The sequence below is a fragment of the Cupressus sempervirens genome, chromosome 5 (genome assembly GCF_028749045.1).
Source record: "Cupressus sempervirens isolate cs-2001-9-10 chromosome 5, ASM2874904v1, whole genome shotgun sequence".
NCBI lineage: Eukaryota > Viridiplantae > Streptophyta > Pinopsida > Cupressales > Cupressaceae > Cupressus > Cupressus sempervirens.
Genome location: NC_143122.1, coordinates 244813148 through 244835360, shown reverse-complemented (window position 1 = coordinate 244835360; position 22213 = coordinate 244813148). Strand labels below are relative to the sequence as shown.

General features: G+C 34.4%; 1 protein-coding gene across 2 annotated transcripts in view; it reads left to right on the top strand.

Moving 5' to 3' along the window:
* TH1 (thiamine biosynthesis protein) overlaps nucleotides 1–22213 on the top strand; it is a 138848-nt gene that overhangs the window by 30849 nt on the left and 85786 nt on the right. For both annotated transcript variants that reach the window (XM_089829482.1, XM_089829481.1), the window contains exon 6: nucleotides 12433–12567. In XM_089829482.1, the coding sequence (XP_089685608.1) occupies nucleotides 12433–12567 (135 nt within the window). The remainder of the gene's footprint in view (nucleotides 1–12432; nucleotides 12568–22213) is intronic.

Here is a 22213-nt window from a genome sequence, read left to right as displayed (position 1 = left end):
ACCTAGTCGACCTATTCAAGTCTTAATTCATGAAGCTGCTGATATAAACGAAATATGACACCGAAGGTTAGGACATCTAAATTTCAAAACTTTATCAACTATGGAGAAGATGGTTATTGGTTTACCTAAACTAAATAAAGATCACTCAAGCATATGCAAAGGATGCACTCTGGGTACAATCACCAAAGGTCCATTTCGTGATAGCACTAGAAAAACTAACAATGTTTTGGAATTAATCCACTCAGATTTATGTGGACCTAAGTCTGTTCCTTCTCTTGGAGGATTTTGGTACTATATACTTTTTATAGATGACTTCTCTAGAAAAACTTGGATTTACTTCTTAAAAAATAAAGAATTAGAAGAAACCCTTAAGAGGTTTAAAGAATTTAAAACCGTAACTGAATAATTATTAGGACATAAAATTAAAACTCTTAGGACTAATAATGGAGGGAAATATACCTCAGATTTGTTTAAAGAGTTTTGTAAAGAAATTGGAATTAAGAGGGAGTATACTGTTCCTTATAACCCACAACAAAACGGGGTAGCAAAAAGGAAGAATAGGACAATTATAGAAGCTGCAAGAGCTATGATATTTGATCAAAATCTAGAATATTATCTTTGGGCAAAAGCCTCTTGTATTGCTCTCTATATTCAAAACAAAAGTCCTTACTCCTACCTTAGAGATAAAACTCTTGAAGAAGTCTTTACTAAGGTTAAACCTAATAAAAGTCATCTTAGGATTTTTGGGTGTCCAGTATATGTACATGTTCCAAAAGAAAAGAGAACTAAGTTAGAACCCTTTAGGAGGAAAGGTATTTTTGTAGGGTATAGTGAAACATTTAAAGCATGTAGGATTTTCATACTGGGTCAGAAAAATATTGAACTTAGTAGGGATGTAATTTTTGAAAAAGATTTAGCATTCAAAAGAGCTCTAAGTTTTGAAGAACCCTCTCCCTTACCTAGTTTTGAAGGAAATATTGAATTTGAGTCTTAGAGGGAGAACACTAAAGAAATTGAATATGAAATTCAAAACCTTAATCTTGAAGAGACCAAAATTCTAAGAAAATACCACTTTGGGCCATTAAGATAGTAGAGGAAGCACAAGACTTCGCTGCACCATCTGGAATAGTCAGAGAAAGAAAAAGACCCAAAACATTTTCTAGTTATGCAACAAACATGAATGATTTATCTAAATTAGAACCAACCAATATTTCAGATGCTATTAAACATACAACTTGGAAGGATACCATGGTAGAAGAGTACCAATTCATTATGAAGAATGATGTTTGGGAAATTGTTCCAAGACCTGAAGGAAAATTTGTTGTTTCTTCCAAGTGGATATTTAAAATCAAACATGCTACTAACGGCAGCATTGAAAAATATAAAGCCAAATTCGTAGCCAGGGGATTCTCTCAGAAAGAAGGGATTGATTAGGAAGAAACCTTTGCTCCTGTTGCCAGATACACCTTTGTAAGAGCAGTCCTAGCTATTTCAACATTGAAGGGATGAAAAGTACATCAAATGGATGTAAAAACAACATTTGAATGGAAAGATTACAAAAGAGGTATATTTGGAGCAACTTGAAGGATTTGAATTTCATAACCCTAAAGTTTTTGTTTGCAGGCTCAAGAAAGCTCTCGATGGGTTAAAATAGGCTGCAAGGGGGTGGTATGAAAGAATCGATAAGTATCTCACCAGCTTAGGATTCTCCAAGAATTAAGCTGATCCAAATCTATATTATAAAAAGGATAAAGATGATATGGTAATTTTGATACTATATGTTGATAATTTACTAATAATAGGTGATGATCATCTTATAGATCAATGCAAGAAAGATCTAATTAGAGAATTTGAGATGAAAGATTTAGGACTCCTTCATTACTTCCTAGGACTGAAAGTATGGTAGAATTCTGACAGCATCATACTCAATTAAGGAAAGTATACATTAGACATCTTGAAGAGATTTGGAATGTGGAACTGCAAGCCTATGCCTTCTCTCATGGAGACTACTTTACATAAACTTAAGGAAGCAGCAATAGAATCACTTTCCATAGATTCTACTCTTTGCAGACAAATGATTGGGTCCCTTATGTACTTGGCAAATACAAGACTTGACATTTGCTATGTTGTTAATGCATTAAGTCAGTTTATGTGTGAGCCAAAGGAGATTCACCTAGTTGTAGTCAAACACGTCATGAGATGCTTACAAGGCACTCTTAACCTTGGGCTCAAGTATGAGAAAGTTGAATTGGATCTACATAGATACACAGACTTAGATTGGGCTGGAAGTGTTATTGACAGGAAAAACACTTCAGGATGTTGTTTCTGTTTAGGCTCAGCGATGATATCATGGATATGCAGAAAGTAGTCTTCAGTAGCACAAAGTTCCATAGAGGCCGAATACATTGCAGCAGTGATGGCCTCTCGGGAAGCATTTTGGCTTAGAAAGTTACTTGTGGGATTATTTGGTCAAGCCATGAATCCTACGATTATTCATTGTGATAATCAGAGTTCAATCAAGCTTTCTGTGAATCCAATTTTTCATGATAGGTCTAAACATATCGAAATTCCTTACATTATGTAAGAGATATGGTAGATAGGAATACTGTAAAATTAGAATACATTTGCATTGCAAATCAGATAGGAGATATTCTCACTAAACCTCTCTCTTGAGTGAAGATAGATCACTTCAGGAAAATACTTGGTATGGTTGAATTGTAATTCATTTGTATTCTTTAAAATATTAATAAAATCATTTTATTGTCAAACCATTGACTTTTATGGGCTCCACCATTTGTATTCATTATTTTAGAGGTGACGATCTTTGAGATAATGAACACTTGTATGAAAGACATTATGAGAGATGACAATCTCTTAGATAATGTGCTAAACAGTAGAGATCTACTATCAAATCTAGATGAGTTCAAGATCACATTGTTATGTAGACATTGTTATGCCTATAAGTCACAATTTGGATAAAGGAAGAATTTTATTATTCTCCGGAGTTTATCCTATATTCTGGTAGATCTTAACTCAGAATCATGTTGTGATATAGGAATGCCAGTACCAATGAGTCACAACTTGGATAAATGAAGAATTTAATTATTCTTCAGATGTTATCCTGTATATTGTATTCATTCCAATACTATTATCACTAGTATAAGTGATATGTCATATCACAGATATAGTAATATGACATAGGATCATGTGTTCAATAATACCACATGCTAAGAAGAAGATTTAGATAGATATAGAGTATCATTCTATGCTTATTCATCATAACTGATGATGCTAGATATATTATCTCTCAGTATGATTATCAAGTTAAAAGGGACTCTTAAAACCATAAGTTCGATCCTCATACTGGTTTGACTGTGTAGATTGCACAATCCTCATCTTTCATATAATACCGTTTTGAAGGCTATTAATACATTGCCCCTTGGTTAGGCATGATTGGCGATCTTTGGTGATGACTATGTGTCAGCATTAACATCAACTTAAATTAGTTATGTTTATTTGTTAAACTGATTCTTCTTCTAGGCACCAATTATGAGAAGGCATTGTGGGCCGACCTAGATAGGTTCATGTCCCTTTAAGGGACATGCCCTTTGGTTATGTTATATGAGGAGGGTGTAGTTGTAGGTAAAGAGCACACAATAGAACACCAAGTCTGCTCCTTTGAGCAACTCTGCCACAAATACTTGCTGTGATAAATATATATTTCAGAAGGACAATTAATATTGTCATCTCATTTCAAGGTAAAACAAGAAGGAAGATCAGAACAACAAGCATGAAAGGTATTATCTCAGATCTGATTATTTAGAATTTGCAGAACTTTACACCAAGTTCTTTGGGAAAATTTGAAGTTAAGTTGGAAAAACAGTCCTAATAGGTCTACTAGGAATTAGGACAGCTAAAGAAGCAAGTATAGCAAGTTGAGTTGGGAAATCAAATCAAATGGTTGAAACATATTGAGTTAGAGGATTCAATGTCAATTCCAAGCTTTCAAGGTCACAAGTAAACTTGGGTGTGTTTTGGAGGGTTGGACCCAAATAGCCTAGCTAAAGGCACTTAAGGAGCAAAATGCAAGTTGATGTTTTGAAATTGGTTGATTCAAAGTACTTTTTCAGTATGATGCAGATCTATGGGAAGATAGAAGTGACTTTGTTCCACAGTACTTTATGTTGATGTATTGACCTTGTGTTGAGATTCCTTGAGTTGAAGGATCCCTTAAGGAAGGTACTATAGGAGTCTTTGTATCATTTTTAGTATCAGAGCTTAGGCTACATTCTTTGGAGAGAGAAATCAGTATATGTCAAAGCAAACTTCTATAGATTACAATTTGAAGACGGTGATCAACGTTGAGCTTGCTAAGAAGATGGAAGAGCAAGAGAATGAGACCAAATGGTTGAGAGACAAGTTGGAACAATTAGCAGAGAAATTGAAAGAGGTAGAGGTGCTCCATGGGAGACCTAATGAGACAAAGAAGGAAGACGAGGATGAAAAAGAAATCCCTAAACAAGAGGAATTAAATATGCCTGATGATTAGAGGGCTATTTTCAATGCCTCAAAGTCTATAGGGGGAAGAGCAGTAGCAGGTCATGCAGAGTTACCGGTTTTCAGTGGTAAGATGTATGCAGATACAGTCATGGAGTGGCTTGAAGCTTTGGAAAATTATTTTGAATGTGAGAAAATTACTGAAGCCCTCCAGGCCCCGTGGCCAAAATTCCAAGATGGTTACAACAAGGCCAGGATGAGCGGGCATGAAGGGTCACATTGTTTTTTTTTTGTTTTTAGGTCAAGGTAGGGGCATTTCTCAGTGGAAAATTACACAGGGGTGCACATTTGCAACATTAAACTTCTTTCTTGTATCATCCTCATAAATTTCTTCCTCTTCTTCATCAATTTCTTCTTTACTATCCTCCACCTCAATGAAATTAGGAGTTTTAATTGATTTTGGTCCTATTTCCACCTGATCTTCTTAATATTTGATGCCCGTCTAGGAGGCGAGGATGGTTGTTGTTGCTGTGATGAAGGGGCATCTACCTCTTCTAGGGTTGACTATTCTCTTGTACACCTTGGCCTTCCCCTTCTTTGTGAAGAAGGCCTATAGCTTCCCTTTGCGAGATGACTTGTACCATAAGTATTGCCCTTAATCTCATAGTTATCTTTGCTTTTGTACCCTTGCATAATAGTTGAGGGCATGAGATACCTCGTGCATTGTCTCTTTCACTTTCTTTGGATCTTCCTCTCTATTGTTCATGGCTTGTTTAGTCTTATCTTTGACACTTTTCCTTTTGTATTTTTTATGGATAAAAGAAGAAGCTCCTCTAGCCTTTTGCTTTGGTCACTTGGATTTGCTTATGTGGACTTTAAAAAAAGGTTGATCTAGGTCAAGCTCTTCTTAATTACATTCTTTGGAACAATGCCAATGGAGACATCATTCTTCTTGACCACATTATTTTTGCAAGCATTTTAGTGGCTACTTTGTCTTATTCTAATGTTTGGCCTAAATCGCTCTAGCATAAGAGAAAATCTTAGGAATATCTTCCTTGATGCCATACTCTCATCTGAGAGGATATTAGCACACAATACTGAATTTTTATAAGCTCAAAATAATCCTATAGACCTTAGAGTTTTCTAGTGTGTTTATCTTATTTTGGAAAGTTTTGGCATTACACCTTCTAGTTTTCTTGTAGTGTCAAAATTCCCTCTTTCCTCATGAGGCTTGAGATTTAGGATTTCTTATTTATTCACAATTGCTTTTCTACATAAATAGAAGATTCATAAAATCCCAACTTTAAGGGATATTCGCTACAACTTTGTGTTTGGAAGACAAAATTAGGTGAATCTTAATGACTTGTCTAAAAAAACTCCATTAATATCACTTTGCAACTACAACATCTTAGGAGGAGAAATGGTGCCTTTAGAAAGCCAAATATTCCCATTTAGGTTGTGTGGTGAAGGGGATTCACCACCCTTGAGATGATAGATCCTCACTTTGTCACTACATCTTGGGAGAAGAAAGGGTTTCTTTAGGAAGCTAGAGATTTTTGATGTAGGTTGTGTAGAGGAGGAGATTCATCACCCTTAGAGATGATAGAATCCCAAGGGACGAATGGGCTAATGCTACATCAATTAAATAGTGCTCTAGTGAGCTGGGGAGATAAATTAAGCAAAGTAACATTTATCTAAGTGATACGAGATGATAAAAATATTTTAACTACAAAAATTGGAAGGGGTGGTCACCAAGGCCAACTAGTAGGCTCTTTTCATTCTTTTTCCAAGATGCACATTTGAGTCTAGTACAATAATGTGGGTTAAGGATGCTAGATGGCATGCGCGTGTTCCATACAAACAAAGTACAAAGGCCATACTAGAGAGGTACAAGGTCAAACAAACACCTAAACAAAATAGTAGATAAACTAGAGATGATAATAGTTAATATAAAACCAACTAAAATGTGATATATTGTGGACAAGGGAAAAATAAATGATCTTACAAAATTTGTTGATAGAAACCTCCAACAAACTACATTATTTTCTCCAAATTTGCGCACAAGTTAGACAAGGAAAAATATTGGGGCTATGGTTTAGAGGCCCGCCAAAGTGAGATCTTTGTTTTAGCATTTCCACCTTCATGAATATCCAAGATAGATATTTGATAAAATGATAGTACGTGTTGATATGCTATGCTAAAGATATTCAAGACAAATGCATGCAAGGTGGAAGGAACTCCCCTTCGATGCCAAAAAATTCGATAGCAAGAGGGCAAGTGTGAGTGTGTTGACGAGACAAAGCTTCAACGCCGATAATGGTAATTTGATAAATGGTACGCAAACGAAAACTAGTAATTAATTGGCTGTGAAAATCACCAAGAAGAAATAAATGCCAAGTGATAGTGATAGCCAAGATGACCCAAAAATGGTGCAAGAAGGAAGTTTTAAGAAAGCACAAAAGAATCCTGATGTGGGTGGGCTGCAATTGGAGGTGTTACGCGGCAAAAAACAACAAGGGAAAAGCTTCAACAACCACCTTCAGACTACAAATTCATGAGATGAATGTGCAGTGTGCATGTGTCTTGATTTAAAACAGTCGACATGGTCAGAAATTCGGACAAAAGCAGTGACAAGGCAAGTGGAAGCTTAGGTGGAGACTTTCATTCATCTAAAACAAAGGCACCATGTTACGTGGAACTGCAGGGGATACAATTTATGACGTGGTATGTTGATCTTGGGAATTAGGTGAACCAAATTCCCCATCCTTTGAATAGTGCAATGGCTTCCTAGCTCATTCTATATCCCTTATCTCTGGTCAACTGATTGATTATTGTATAAGGAAATGCATCATTGACCATTTTAAAATGTGCTTTTGCTGCTTTATTCTCCAATTGAGGATATAATTTCCCAACTTTATTTGCCCTCAATTGCAAGTCCTAAAAAATTCCCTATCTTGGTTGCCAAGTAACCTTCATGCAAAAGTCATATGGAATCTCCTAGTGTTCACGATTTGGTTAATTGGGCATGTATTGACACAATCTACTGCCAATCTAGATAACACTCTTCTTTTACATTACATGGATCAAGTGATACATCCATATTTCATATGTCCTGTATTATTTGTTTCCCATTACCCTGCTTAGAAGTGTTATGATGTCCACCTTTTCTGGAGTAAAGTCTGCCCTGGTTTTCTTGATGGGCAACTTTGCCACTGATATTCTGTCTTTACCCAGTGTCTGTTGAGAACTTGAGATGTCTCAGCTTGTTTTTATCTGACTCATAGGCTACTTTAGCAAGTGCATTTGTCATTGTTGTTAACAAGCTATGTAGTGGCATGTTAAAGTGATTGCAATCATGCCCAAGGTCAGATCTATTATTAGCTCAGTTCTATTTTGGTCACTACATTTTCTGGTACTAGGGTTATAATTTTGAGCTACTATCAAAATTACTTCTGGACATTACACTGAAGTGGGGATGTCGGTAACATTTGCCAAGGCAGACTTAGTAAACTTCATGTACTTCGAGGAGGCATGTTAACTACCTATGTGGTGGCAAGTCAAATGCCACTGCAATCATGTTTGGAGTTAGATCTATTATCTCAACTTTATTTTGGTCACTCCAATATTTATTTGTAGGGTTATAATGTTGAGCTACTATCAATATTAGCTCAGGACAATGCACTGGAGCAGGGAAGTTGGCAACATGTACCGAGCCAAATTCAACAAACTTCTTATACTTCAAGGAGGCATTATCTCCAAAGACATCTTTCTCAAGAGCTTCTCTGTCAATATGACCAATTTCTGTGTGTGTAATGTAATGTAGTTTTGAAGTGAACTTTAAGACTTTTGGAACTCATTGAAGTTTATTGTATATACTCCATTGTTGAAGGGAAGTTGTTCAGTTTTGGCTTCTTTTCTTTCTTAATCTACTTGAATAGCCTTGTGTAATTTCTGGGGCATTTTCTTCTTCTTGAGACATTTGATGCACCTGCAGATCATAAGATATCACTAAGCACTGAAAGATTTTGTTTGAAACCCAGAAGGTTTTTAACTATATGAAATTTATCAATTTTGGCCTATTGTGGGATTTCAGGCTTTGGAGGGATGAGGATTGTGGATTGGCACCTTGCATCAATGAAGGTTTTGAGGACTTGGGCATTTAAGTATTATGTGTTTCAGATATTGAGACCAAAGAAGGATAAAATATTTGGGCATATGGACTACTGGTCTGAGTAGAATCCAAGTTCTACTGGGATGAGAACCAGCAGCTGGTGACAGGTCTGCTGTACGACTGTATGGATTCAACCAAATATTTTCCCCCTTTGACACTTGATAGGGTGTTTGCTTGAGAGGTTTTGTATTGCAGATTTTCTTTATATAGAAATCAAAAGAACAAAGCATAGACTGAAGCAAAATAGATTATCTTCCGAACATGCATAAACTGGAATACACATGTTTCTCTTAATATCTGCTTAAATATAAAGGAACTTTTTTCTGACCTTAATACCATGAGTTGAATAGCATTCCTGTTGCTAATAGTATCATGCCATAATCATCCCCTTCTCGTGAGTGGAAGCTGCCCTAGTTTGGAACACTCCTGTCCAGTAGATAAAGGAGGCGGCTAGGAATTTCAAACTTAGGTTGGTGATATTATTTACAAAATATGAACTCTCAGTTTCTATTATATCAATGCCAAACAGTGCTGCTGAAGAAGTTACACAATTCATAGACTAAATTCGATGCTTAAACCTTGGAAATAAGTTAAGGAATATTGCATTCAATCCAACAGAAACTGGAACTTACGACACATGCAATTCAATACCCTGCTCCAGCTGAACCCAAAATCATTGGGAATATTCATCCAAAATCCCAGTGAGGCAATAAAACAAATTCTTGGCTTTCTTTTTATTTTTTCCCCTAGTTACCAATGCACTTAGGGCCAGCCCAGAGGAGGAAGCGGAGGCAGGCAAATGCCTGGTCCGGTTGCCATGTGGATGCCTTCCGGATATGCTGGGTGTGCAGATGCTGACTGTTATTGTATTTTTCTATTTTCTTTATCGCTGATGAAAGATCTCTGAATACTTTATAGTCTGTCGAAAGTATTTTGATGGTGCTTTGTGAGTTAGCAGTTTGTACGCTGCCTGGTATATGAAGTGCTTTTTTGGATGGTTTGATTCTATCCCAACCAGTGTTATAGGACTCTGTGGGTCCCGAGCTGAGTCAGAGCTCCAGAGTTTTTTGGCCTCTGGACTCTGACTCGGCTGAGTCCTGCAGGACTCGCAGAGTCCATGGACTCTGTCGACTCAGAGAGTCTTGTGGCCAAGACTCTTCCATGGACAGCTAAGTCATAAATTAAAAATAAACATTTTAATTTATTTTCTAATGATTTCTATTGGATTTTATGATCGTATTGCAATATCGAGTTCCAAAAATTTGTAATGGCGATTCTTAATAAGGCAAACAAAATGGAGTGGTAAAAAATGTCTTGCATGTAGCAAGCATAAAACATAACAATCTGTCTATAAAGCTGATTACAAATAGGATTTCACTAAATTTTTTGCCAAAAAGGCAGTGTCATATCACAGACTGTAATCAGAAAGTCCTGAAACCAGGTATTAAAAGCATAAAATAGCACTGCCAAATTTGAGACCATTGCAACAAATAAAATGCTTTCCTTTTAAAGCATTGGATATCTCCAGAACAATAAAAGAACAGTCTTAAGGTTTGTAAAAGATTGAAAAAACAAATGCCTATTGAACTGGTTATTTGACAAAGTTAAAAGATGATGATGTTTGAGCAATTATATAGTTGATATCATCCCAAATATTTATAACAATCTTTCTAATCTACTAAAAACAAAATATTGAAGTGAAGTAGTTATAGAATGACTTGCATGGTAGAAGAATATAATATGGATTTTTTGTAAACACTGATAACAATATGCCACTTCGAGGGAGCAACTGCATAGTCTACTTTAAGGGAGATGCCACCAACAGTCTTCAACATGAACACAATGTTCAACATGATGATAATAATCTATACCTTCTATAATTTTAGTTTAACTTATTTCTTTTAGAAATTTGCATTGATACTTTTGTAATCAATGTACACATGTACATGTGTGCAAAGTAGATTCTATTTAGCTCAGCAATTGTATCTTTTGATGTTAATTGATTAAATGATGCATGAAAAAAGTTGTAAATTCTAATTTTTATTTTTGAATTTTTTGGATTTTCAACTTGCCGAGTCCTTGCCAAGTCTGGATGCTGAGTTTGAGTCTGAGCCCGATACCAGCTTGCCGAGTCCGAGTCTTGTAACACTGATCCCAACTACTGACTAAATGATTCTCTGCTGGTCTCCCTAATAATCAGAAGAGTTCGATGCCAAGACAAACATATTATCACTAACTTCCCCTTTTTTGCTAAAAGCTAAAGAATGACGGTAATTGACACCATAGACTATGGAGGGGAAAAATATCGGGGTAAGCAGGAAGAAGAAATAAGGAGCGCATCAAACAAGTAAGCCAACATGGTGCTGCCATTTGAGACCAGAGATTATTGCTCCTATATATGAATCACCTTTATGGGAATCAACCAGTGGCATGAAGGAGATGCACAAATAATAGGATCTGCAAAATTAGAAGAAAGGAAGCAAACCACAGGGAAGAATATTGTACAAGAGATTACACCCAATATTTAATAGTAGATTACTCCCCAGGAGATTACACCATACGAAGGATTACAAGCAGTAATCTACGGGGGAATAGAATCCAACATTGAGCAGTTCTGCATGAGTCATTAACACCACTTTATAGGGAATACATGCAGTCAACAAAAAGGAAAGAAAGGCATTGAATAGGAAATGGAATTGTTTGAGTTAAGTAAGTTTTGAATAGTATTAATCCTCGCTGTCCTTGCCTAGCATAGCAAGCAGGTAAGGAGGACTGTGAACCAAATGACAAAGGGAAACAGATCCTTAAGATAGCCAATTCTGAATTGGGATGAGCATCAATCCCAATCAATAGTGACCTAGAAAAATACTTCTTGTAGTTTATTGAAGTGTCTATAATTATCTGGAATAGAAGGAGATATATATCAGACTTTGCAAGAGAGAGAAATTAATTGGAGGCATTCAACTGAGAAAACTATAAGGGACACCAGTATAATAAAAGAAAACAATAATAGGGAAGAAACCAAAATGTAGGATGGTCAAAACAATTACAGTTGGAAGGGATTTTTCATTTTTCATTTTGTTCAGTCCAGAATTAGATCGCTTTTATAAAGCAGAAAACAGCCAAGTGGGGGTGGTGTTCTACAACCTTTAACAAGACCAAGGATGCATATTATTAATGACTAAATCAGGAACAACCTCAAGTATTGCCATTAAAAAGGCTATTATATTAGATAAGCGATCATATAAATCTGCAAGTTCGTATCAGACTGAACAGTAGCAACATCATTTGCATTTACATAAAGTAATATTGAAAACAACAATCGGTTTATACATTTCAGATCAGTAAAGTAATCATTGCAAGTGAAAGATAATTACTATCAATTGTTTAAACTTGCATTGGTAACAATGTAGTAGACATTTGTAAGGAGAACATTGTTACTATACAAATTCATTGCGGCCAATTAAAAAATCGACTACAAGCTTCGATAGAAAGAAGTCTGTTGCAGTTTGAAGTTATAAGAAATTGATCCAAATCCTAATAGATTGTATATGGGGTCATTACATTTCTGTCCTTTCTTTGTACCTTTAGTAATTGGATCTATTATCTCAAAAAAAAGAAATATAAGAAGTGTCTTATTTCTTTTCAAAATGTTTCTATTATGACATTATTTTACTTTATCTAAAATTTGGAAACATATAGCATGGTTTTGTTATAAATTCATCATAAGTAAGCACATGTTTTATGCTGGATGCTTTTTTTAGGCGAGAGATTCTACCAATGTCAGATATTATTACACCTAATTTGAAGGAAGCATCAGCTTTAATAGGTGGAGAACCATTGGAGACTGTGGATGACATGTGTGCTGCAGCAAAATCAATACACCAATTGGGACCACGGTTAGTATAATGTTTAAACACACTTTAATATTTATGTACTTACATATAGTAAGTGAGATTCAAAATAAAGGTTTATTTTCATTCTAATCTCAGAGATTTTAATGATTTATCTTATTCCTCATTTTTTGGTTGTGTTGCTCCAATGAGGCTATACCAATCCAAGGGCTCACATGGGGGTAAAGGAAGCAATTTCAGATCTGTATCAGACCCTATGTCGGGTTCTCAGATTTATGAAAAGCCATCCAACAGCCACCTGCAAGACACCATCTTCCTGTTGGACATTGTGGAATGTAGTATTGCCACCTACCCTAGGCGTTTAATCAGGGTCTGGTCTGAATTTCGATTAAATACAAATAACATTTCAGTTTTGGTGAGAATAATTTCTCTTAAAATTAGGAGTTATTTTATTCAATTAGTTTCCTTTCATTTCCATTAAATGCAAGAACTCAAAAAATCAGGAAAACAGAAAACATATCAGAAATTAAATATCCAAAACATGGTGGCTATTTAGAATGCCTTTTGTATACCAATACCACCCATTCACATAGATGACCAAAAACACAGAAAAATTTAAATAAATCAGAAATTAAATATCTAAAACAGGGGGGGACATTTCAGAACGTCTTTGGGATATCGCTGATTCACATAGATGGGAACACATTGGTAAAAGGACGTCTGTTGGTAGGTGCTTGGCCTTGTTATTGTTCTCTAGTATTTTGTATTGTCCCATTTTTGATAGTTTGAGAAATTAAATGCTATTTAATTTGCGAAGGTTAAAATATTTCAAAACGGGATATTAAAATTATTCTTCTTTTATTGCCTAAACTTTTCAAAAGGTAATATAAAAATAAAATAATCAATTAAAAGTAGCTACACATAAAAAATAGTTGAAATTACTTAATCCAAGTAACCTTGGGGAACTGAAATTATTAATATTTGAGTGGCTTTAGAGATGGATGGAAAACATGGAATGATCTTTTTTCTCTCATCATAAGTATATAAGGAAATTCTCATAATTGCAGGCTCAGGATGGAAACTCTGAGAACATCACTTTTAACAGCAGGACTGATCTGCTCTTAAATGGTCTCGGAGGAATCATCCAGTTTTCTCAGTTGTGTTAATGTTTTGTAGCTTCAGTCGAATAAACCTTTGAGACAATACTATTGTAGACATATACATATATTTATTATCTGTGAGATATTATATATATATATATATATATATAAGTATAATTATGTGAGAGAAATTAATGTAATAATAATTCATGGAATATACATGCATACATATATTTACACATACATACATACATATACAAGACAATAATTAAAACTTATTATATTTAACGAATAGACATGTCCAATGAAGGGACATGTTTCTTCTTGAATTATTCTCAATATAAATATAATGGGTTGATGCCTTTGGAAAGCACATACCAAATCAGGCAGTGCCATTACATTTGCAGCGATCCTCATTAAAATCAACATGTTATTAGAGCCAGATTGCAAATGTATAAGTGAATAATAGAACATTGAATATATTAAGGAATAGATATAAAATATTAAAATATTAAATAATGCAATGTAGAGCCTAGGACAGAGGAATACTTCAGAGAATTTCTTTTTAGTGATCACCAAAAGAAAAAAGAAAGAAAGAGTGGGAGTTGCAGTAGGGCTGAGTCAACATTCCAGTAGTAGCGTCCATAAATATATACCTCTCAACTTGTATGAATGGCAATCATCTTCTGTAACAGTGTGAGAAAAAACATTAGAAACAACGTTTAGTTCATACATGACAACTATAGTCTTGAAAATACAAGAGTGGGTGGTAGAGGTAACAAAGAAGCACATGGTTTTAGTTGCAGTATGGGAGTAAGATAGTCCTTTCATTTTAATATTCAGTTACCCTTTCCATGATAAGAATAGATATTTACAGACCTAACTAATATAAATATTCTAAGACCAAGGAAGAGGTAAGTGTTGTTGAAGTATAGCATCAGTTGAAGTGATATACTCATTACATTGAGTATTTGTATTCATGGTTTATATGAACATTGTTTTATGTCTCGTGTATTGATAAGTGTATATATATATTCATAAATTATTTTACTTAGCTAATTGGGCTCTTATGATTAGAAGAGACTAGTGTGTCATGAAGTTCTTGAATGTAATTGTTTCACCACCACGTCTCTACGGGACATGACTTTGTTGTAGTTTCTGTCAGATTGATTTTATTAGAGCTACCTCATTGATGATAAATTATTCTTAAGATAAGTATCTTATATATAGAATATATATTATATATTATGCATTATATATATATATATATTTTATGCATGTAATATAATATATATTATGCATTATTATATATATTATATTATTATATAATAATATAATATAATATTACATATATGGTTAATATATTAATATTATATAAATGTTTAAAGGTGAGTTATACATATAGTTATTTATTAACTAAATGGTGATTAACTATAGAGACATGTCTCTTCATGTCTTTTTTAGAGACATGTCTCCTCTCATATTTATATGAGATTCAAGTATGCATTTGGAAATCATTAATTACAATGGCATGATTCTACATTTGCAGAAACGATCTTAGTTTCTTTAACATGGTATCAGAGCAGGCTGCAAACATAAAAGAATAAAAACCATTTAAGCATGAAACAAAGGGCAAAGTTCCATGTAACTACCATCATGGAGCGTAAGGAGGGCTTGACAAAGACACCGTGGAAAGTCACGACAAAAGTTATGAAGTAGAGTGAAGACTCTTTCCACATATGTATGAGGTAAGAGGAACACAACCAATTATTGAAGAACTCTTCGAATAGGCAGATTATCAATTCCTTCAAATGCAACCGGTTATTGAAGAACCCTTCGGATGATAAATATTGATTGGAGGTATTGAAGATTAATGATTGATCGGGTCATCAATGAGCTTAGATTGGGTAATGGAGATTCAAACACTTGATGCTCACCATGGAATCCTCTGACATGGTCTCGCTAATCAGAAATATCGAGAAAGTACTTGTTTAAGAATTGGTGGTTGTGAATAATATGGGACGTGACTCACGGTGGACTCTTTGTCACTTGGAGTACCGATTGGGAGTACAACATATGCCTTACAATATGCATGGATTCAAACGCAAAGAATTGACTATAAATTATTGCTGATCTCATAAAGAGGAGGTTGTCTACTATCAATGGGTATTACACATCACAAATTGTTGGTTGAAGAATTAGCTTGAAAAACATAATCTAAAGTATTGTTCAAACATATATTTTGGAGGATTCTTTTTCCACACTAGTGACATCCTATTGGTGTGATACAAATATCTTAATAAAGAAGTGAAGCAAATATATCAAAACCCACAATTACTAATGGAGGGGGAGTAACATTTGCATCTACAAGAGAGACTTTGTGTTTAATTTTATGAGGCATGAGGTAAAAATGATATATCAACAATGATCTGGCAAGAATTATCCAACATAATAATTGTTCTATCATCATGATTTTGATCCTTACAGAGGCATTGAGTGTGAAAATTGGGCACGCAATTATTGGATGACATAGCCAAGTCTTCACTATTGTATGAGTTATATTATGTTGCATCTAATTGAGTCAACATTAGAAAATGAAAGTCTAAGGAGAGAACTCCTTGATATAGCTTCGGTGGCCTACATTATCATGGTCATTTGCTTGTTTTGACTAATGTATACGAGCATTTCCATTATTCAACATATACTATTAATGTCGATACTATATTCCTTTTTTTGATGATCTCAATGATTGTGATGTCCATTACAAGCATTTGGAGAGCCTAGCAAGGCCGAGACCAAAGAAAGGACATGGACAAGAGATATATAAACCATTCAAACCCAATCACAACATGGATAAGTTGGGGCCAGTGTTGAAATTTGACAGATTCACGCTTAGGAGTTGAAGAAGTCAAAATGGAGATGGAGGTAAGTATTTAAGCATCTTTTATTACTAGACTCTTATGTGAATAAGAAATCTATTGTTAAATTTATCAGTATTGATAAAGAATAGATTACTAGATATGGTTTCTCATTATTTGAATAAGAATTACTTAATCATATTTAGTTATTAGTCCCTGCCTTATATAAGGCAAGGAACTAATGTTCCCGTTGGCCCCCAAATTCTTGTCGGCATTAATTTTTGCACCGAAAAACTAATGTTCTATATGAAACTTTGTAAGGTTTGACTTTTTTAATCAATTATGGCTCTCTAATTCTGATTTTCTGATTGGACAGACAGGAATTTCCTGGGTTTTATATGAATTTTTGTGGCTGAAAAATTCGTAAAATTTGAAAGAGTAATAAATGAGTCTCATTTATTATTATTAGTTAGGTGCTACTGTATGTGTCATCTACGACAACTTCATTTAGTGGACAATTATTCTTTTTATGGTGACAATAAATGAGCTCGTACATTGTGACTAAATTCACTTGTTCCAACTTTTTATTATCATTATTTTAAATACAGTCATCCATAGAAAGAATGGGAAATGTAATTTTTTTTTAATAAGACACAATATAACATTTAAAAAATAATTATTTCATAAATCTATAAATCAATAATATATGAAATTAAGTATTTATTTGTAATAAATTATTAATAAACACTTATTTATAATAAAAATTCTAAATTTAAATATAATTGAAAACTATTTTTTATTTCATATATATATATATATATATAGTTGATAAGTAGATTAGAAATTTTAAAGGATTATTTAACTATCATATCATAATTTATATAATATTAATATTTGTATATACAAACAGAATTTTTTTGGAAAACATTAATTTTTTAATCTTTTACAAATTTTAAATTTTAAGACATTATTATGATTTGAAGCTTAATATAAAGACTATTGACATTTTTTTTACTTATAAATAATATAACATTGATATTGTATTAATAATACTATTATTTTATAAAAATAATATTTACCAATTATTTATATATACAGTCAAAACTACAAGTAAATCTCTAGCAAATCTCTATTCTATTTCATGCAAAGGCAGGGACTCTAGCTCTGCAAGAGCTCTTGTTTGATTAAGAAATTAATACTAACAAATATATGATATATAATGAAATCAAGAAACTATGTAATATGTTCTTTAATTATAATGACATGATGAGTAATGGTACAAATCTTACTATGTAATACGACATTGAATGGATAATAAATAATTAAAAGTACGTCTTGGTGGATGACATTCCTTGAGAATGTCATAATATGATCCAAGTTCATCTTGGTGGAGGGCATTTATTGTTAATGTCTTAACATGGTCCAATTATTCTTGGTGCAGAACATTCATCATGAATGATAATCTATTAGAAATTAGATGTTCATTAGTAGAACAAATAGTTGTAGAAAAAGGAAATGATGCATGGAACTTATTGTAAAAAGTGCTCGAAGAGGATGCAAAAGAGTGAGAAAGTAGACCATGTGATGCCACAAATCCTCCTTATAAAGACAATACTTATCTAAGGTATCATTCCTATATTATCATCACAAGAATGATAGAGTATTTTACAAGGGAAAAATCATATATATAGAAATTAAGTATTTTGTTATCTTAATTCTATTATTCTATTATTGAAAAATAAAGAGAGATGTTATAATCCTTTATGTTGTTGGTAGTAATGGTTATGAGTTAAATTACTAACATTGTAACTAATATTGATATTCTTATTTGTACAAATGAAAATTTATTATCCTTGAGTATTTTATTTATCTAATCTTTTTAATATCTCGCTTACTTGTATTTCTATATGAGCATTTTCCTTGATCTTTTCCTTCAAGAATGTTCTTGTAGGAAAAGGAGGATTAATATCAGATTCAGAGAGAGTAACGCTTTTTTAAAGGGAAGTTTATTTTAGAAGCTTAGAAGATTTATGTTCAGAGAAATTCTAACACATTCGTCAGAGGGAGCAGCATATACAGGATATGGTTTCATCAACCGTCAGCGATATCAATCATATTGATCCAGAGGGAGTAGACCAATGTTGTGATGGAATCTTCAGTGATTGATAAATTGTAAAAGTCAAGAGGACTGAAATTCATGCAACTATGTGAATGGGCCTACCCCTTGTGTACATTATAAGGAAGTTGTGACTTAAATTAAACTATCTGCGAGTCTTTCTTTGATAAATGAAACTTGACGTATGAGTTGTAGAGTCATTCAAGTGGCACAAATCATACTCGATCAAGATATTGGCGTATTGTGGACGAGTTTGTGTTAGCTTCTACTATTAAGCTTGATGAATGTTTGGAGCTTCAATGGATGTAAAGATAAAGTTGGAACTTAGAAAGAAGTTGTCAAATTTGATGTGATGTAAAAGTGTTCAAACGATATAAGAGTGGGACTCTTACATTGTGGGGGGGAATAATAGGCAATGTTTCATTCTCACTTGAACCATCCTTAGAAAAGGAGATATTCCATGACCCTCATGGGCAGATAAGTACTTGTATCTTTTACATTTATCTATTCATTTATTTTATAATTCTATACATACTATTTAAGGGTTATTTGCCTTGATCTTTTCCTTTATGTTTGAGGATATTCTTACAGGAAAAGAAGGTTGGTACTTTACATACGCTACCAAATATTTGGTAGCATATGTAAAGTAGTTCCAAAGACCTTGATGATTAAGATGGATAAAGTGAGGCTCTTGAAGAAAACAACTTTGATGATTAAGATTATGAGATTCTTCTACATTAAGAGGGAGTATGACACTTCTTCAACGACAACGCAGGAGCTTAGAAGATTTATACTCAGAGGGAGTCTACAAATACATGTGGCTGATTGCATGATGTTGATGGGCCTACTCCTATGTATATCATGAGGGAGTAATGAATTCGACAGGTATCCTTGGGTAAAGAGAGTTTTTGAGGAAGTAACTAGACGACCTATCTTTCCAGGATTGATGTTCAGAGGGAGAAATTTTGAGATGCAATCCTTTGTGGATGATATCTTCTCTATGAAGAGAAGTTCTAAGAGAAATTTTTTATAATGCACTCTCCTCTATGAGAGAGAAATATGAGGTGAAAACTCTTTGTACTACTCTATGACTAGGTTCATGGTGGTTATTATCACACATATGATATCTAATGAAAGGTGACGATCTTTCATTGACATATATAAATAGAAGGTACCATTATAAGATGATCATATAAATGGTAGATATTGTTTCGGACAATTAGAGATCATAATATATGTTATGATAGTGTTTATAACATTGTAATTGTAGTTATTTGACAAGTCACTATTTTAGAGTGTTAAAGTCAGATAATATGTTGTGTATAGATATCCTTGATACTGATATCTCATAAAATGTTTTTGTCACTTCTCCCTTGCTAAGAGGGAGTGTTGAAGTATAGCATCAGTTGAAGTGATATACTCATTAGTAATTACATTGAGTATTTGTATTCATGGTTTATATGAACATTGTTTTATGTCTCATATTATTGATAAGTTTATATATATATATGTAGACGTTTATGTATTCATAAATTACTTTACTTAGCTAATTGGGCACTTATGATCAGAAGTGACTATTGTGTTATGAAGTTCTTCAATGTAATTGTTTCACCACCACATGTCTTTACAGGACATGACTTTGTTGTAGTCTCTGTCGGATTGATTTTATCAGAGCTACCTCATTGATGATAAATTATTCTTAAGATAAGTATCTTATATATATATAATATATATTATATATGTAATATAATATATATTATATATATATTATGCATTACATATTATATATATATATATAATATATGTAATCTAATATAAAATATATATTATATATTATGTATTATTATATTGTTTTGATTAAGTAAAGACTCGAAACCTTAGTATAAAAGGACAGTCTTAGAAAAGATAGATCATTTAGGAACAAAAACAAAACAGACCTCCAAAAAGAAACACAAGAGGTCACAGACAGAACTGCTGAAAAAAAAAAGCAAAGAAACAGCACTAGGAAAGCAAAAGGACAGCACAAAAGATAGAAAAGAACCAGCTATGTGGCCTTAATTAGGTTCGGAGCCTGATCAGCTAGCATTTGCATGTTTTCCGCCATAGCCTTCACCTCATCCTTCTTGGCTGTATCATCAGTCTTTTTAGAATGGGCCCTAGTGCGTTTGCTGGGACCTTGGCTATCAACCACCGGAGGAGAGCCCTGGCCTTTATCCATGTCCAGTTTCTTCAACAGAGTAGACACTTTGTCAACCATTTGCTTAATTAACTTCTCAAGGTTGCACATCTTGGCTTCCATCATAGTTACCTTCTCCTAATTTGCATTGAAGTCTCCGTCAATAGCCTTGTTCTTAGCCTCTAGTTGCGAAATCTTTTGCATAAGATTTTTAACATTCTTAGCGCTGCTAACCACTTCCATGAGCCTGTCAATATGTTGGCCGAGGGTGCACTCACCCCGTGCAGTTTTACTAACATGCATGACAACCTTCCTAAGTTCCTGCATGTCACTGCCAAGTGTTTGAATTTGGCTCTTCATGACCCCAATTTCTTTCAGTATAGCACCTGGGTTACCATACATCCCTATCACAGGCTTAGGGGTACCTTCATGTCTATTCTCCCAACCCCCATGAATCCCCTATTCTTGGGAGTCCTCATCACCAGACTCCCCTTTATCTCCTAACTCCTTATCAGGGCGCCTGGACGGGTATCTTTTCTTTTCCAAGCATCGGGCTAGGGTATCATCATCATCATCAGAAGGGGACGAAGCCCTCTTCCCTGGACTATCCTTAACCCTCTTCCCCTTTATCTTAGACTTCTTCTTATAAACCCTTAGCAGATCCTCCACAAAATCACTCTCCTGTTCAGAGTCAGAGTGACCCGCGGCTCTCCTTTTCTTCTTAGATCTGTTGCCAGTTCCCTTAACCACATAAACCTCATCCCCATCAGCCTCATCCTAGGTTTCAGAGTCATAACCCATCTCCTGGGCACTCCCTTTCGTTTCATAGTCAGCATCTTTAATTTGACCCCTGCTCCTCACTATTCTTTTGGCCTTTAAAGTATTCAAAATAAGCACCATTAGACCCTCATGGCAGACATGTTCACCATTTGGGCCTTTTTGTAAAGCTTGGATAGAGATAGTGAGAGACTGCTTCAGATAATAGGGGAAGTTAATTTTCACATTACGCCTAAAATGGTTGGCCAACATGAAGTGGTAACCATAACATTTGGTAAATCTCCCATCCAACGTTAAATATTCCATGATAACAAACATGACAAACCGCCATGGGCGGGATATTGAAGCCAGGTTGATGGACTTACCAATTTTAACCAGGCGAGCCTTCTCAATCTCAGAGTCCACAAAATCATCCACGGCTCTGTCAAATAACTTTCGCTGCCTGTAGAAATTGAGACCCTCAAGCTCCAGGCCCGTAGCCTCAACAATCACCTCCTCTGTGATCTCCATGCGCTGGTTACCCACCATAATCGAGCCCTCTTTCCAGGTTTTGAGAAATTGTTGCGTGATGGCAGGATTGCCTCCGTTCAATCTCTGCATAAACCCAGTGAAATTACCCCTTTTCAAAATCTCCCACACCTCTTCCTTCTTCATCCACTCCATG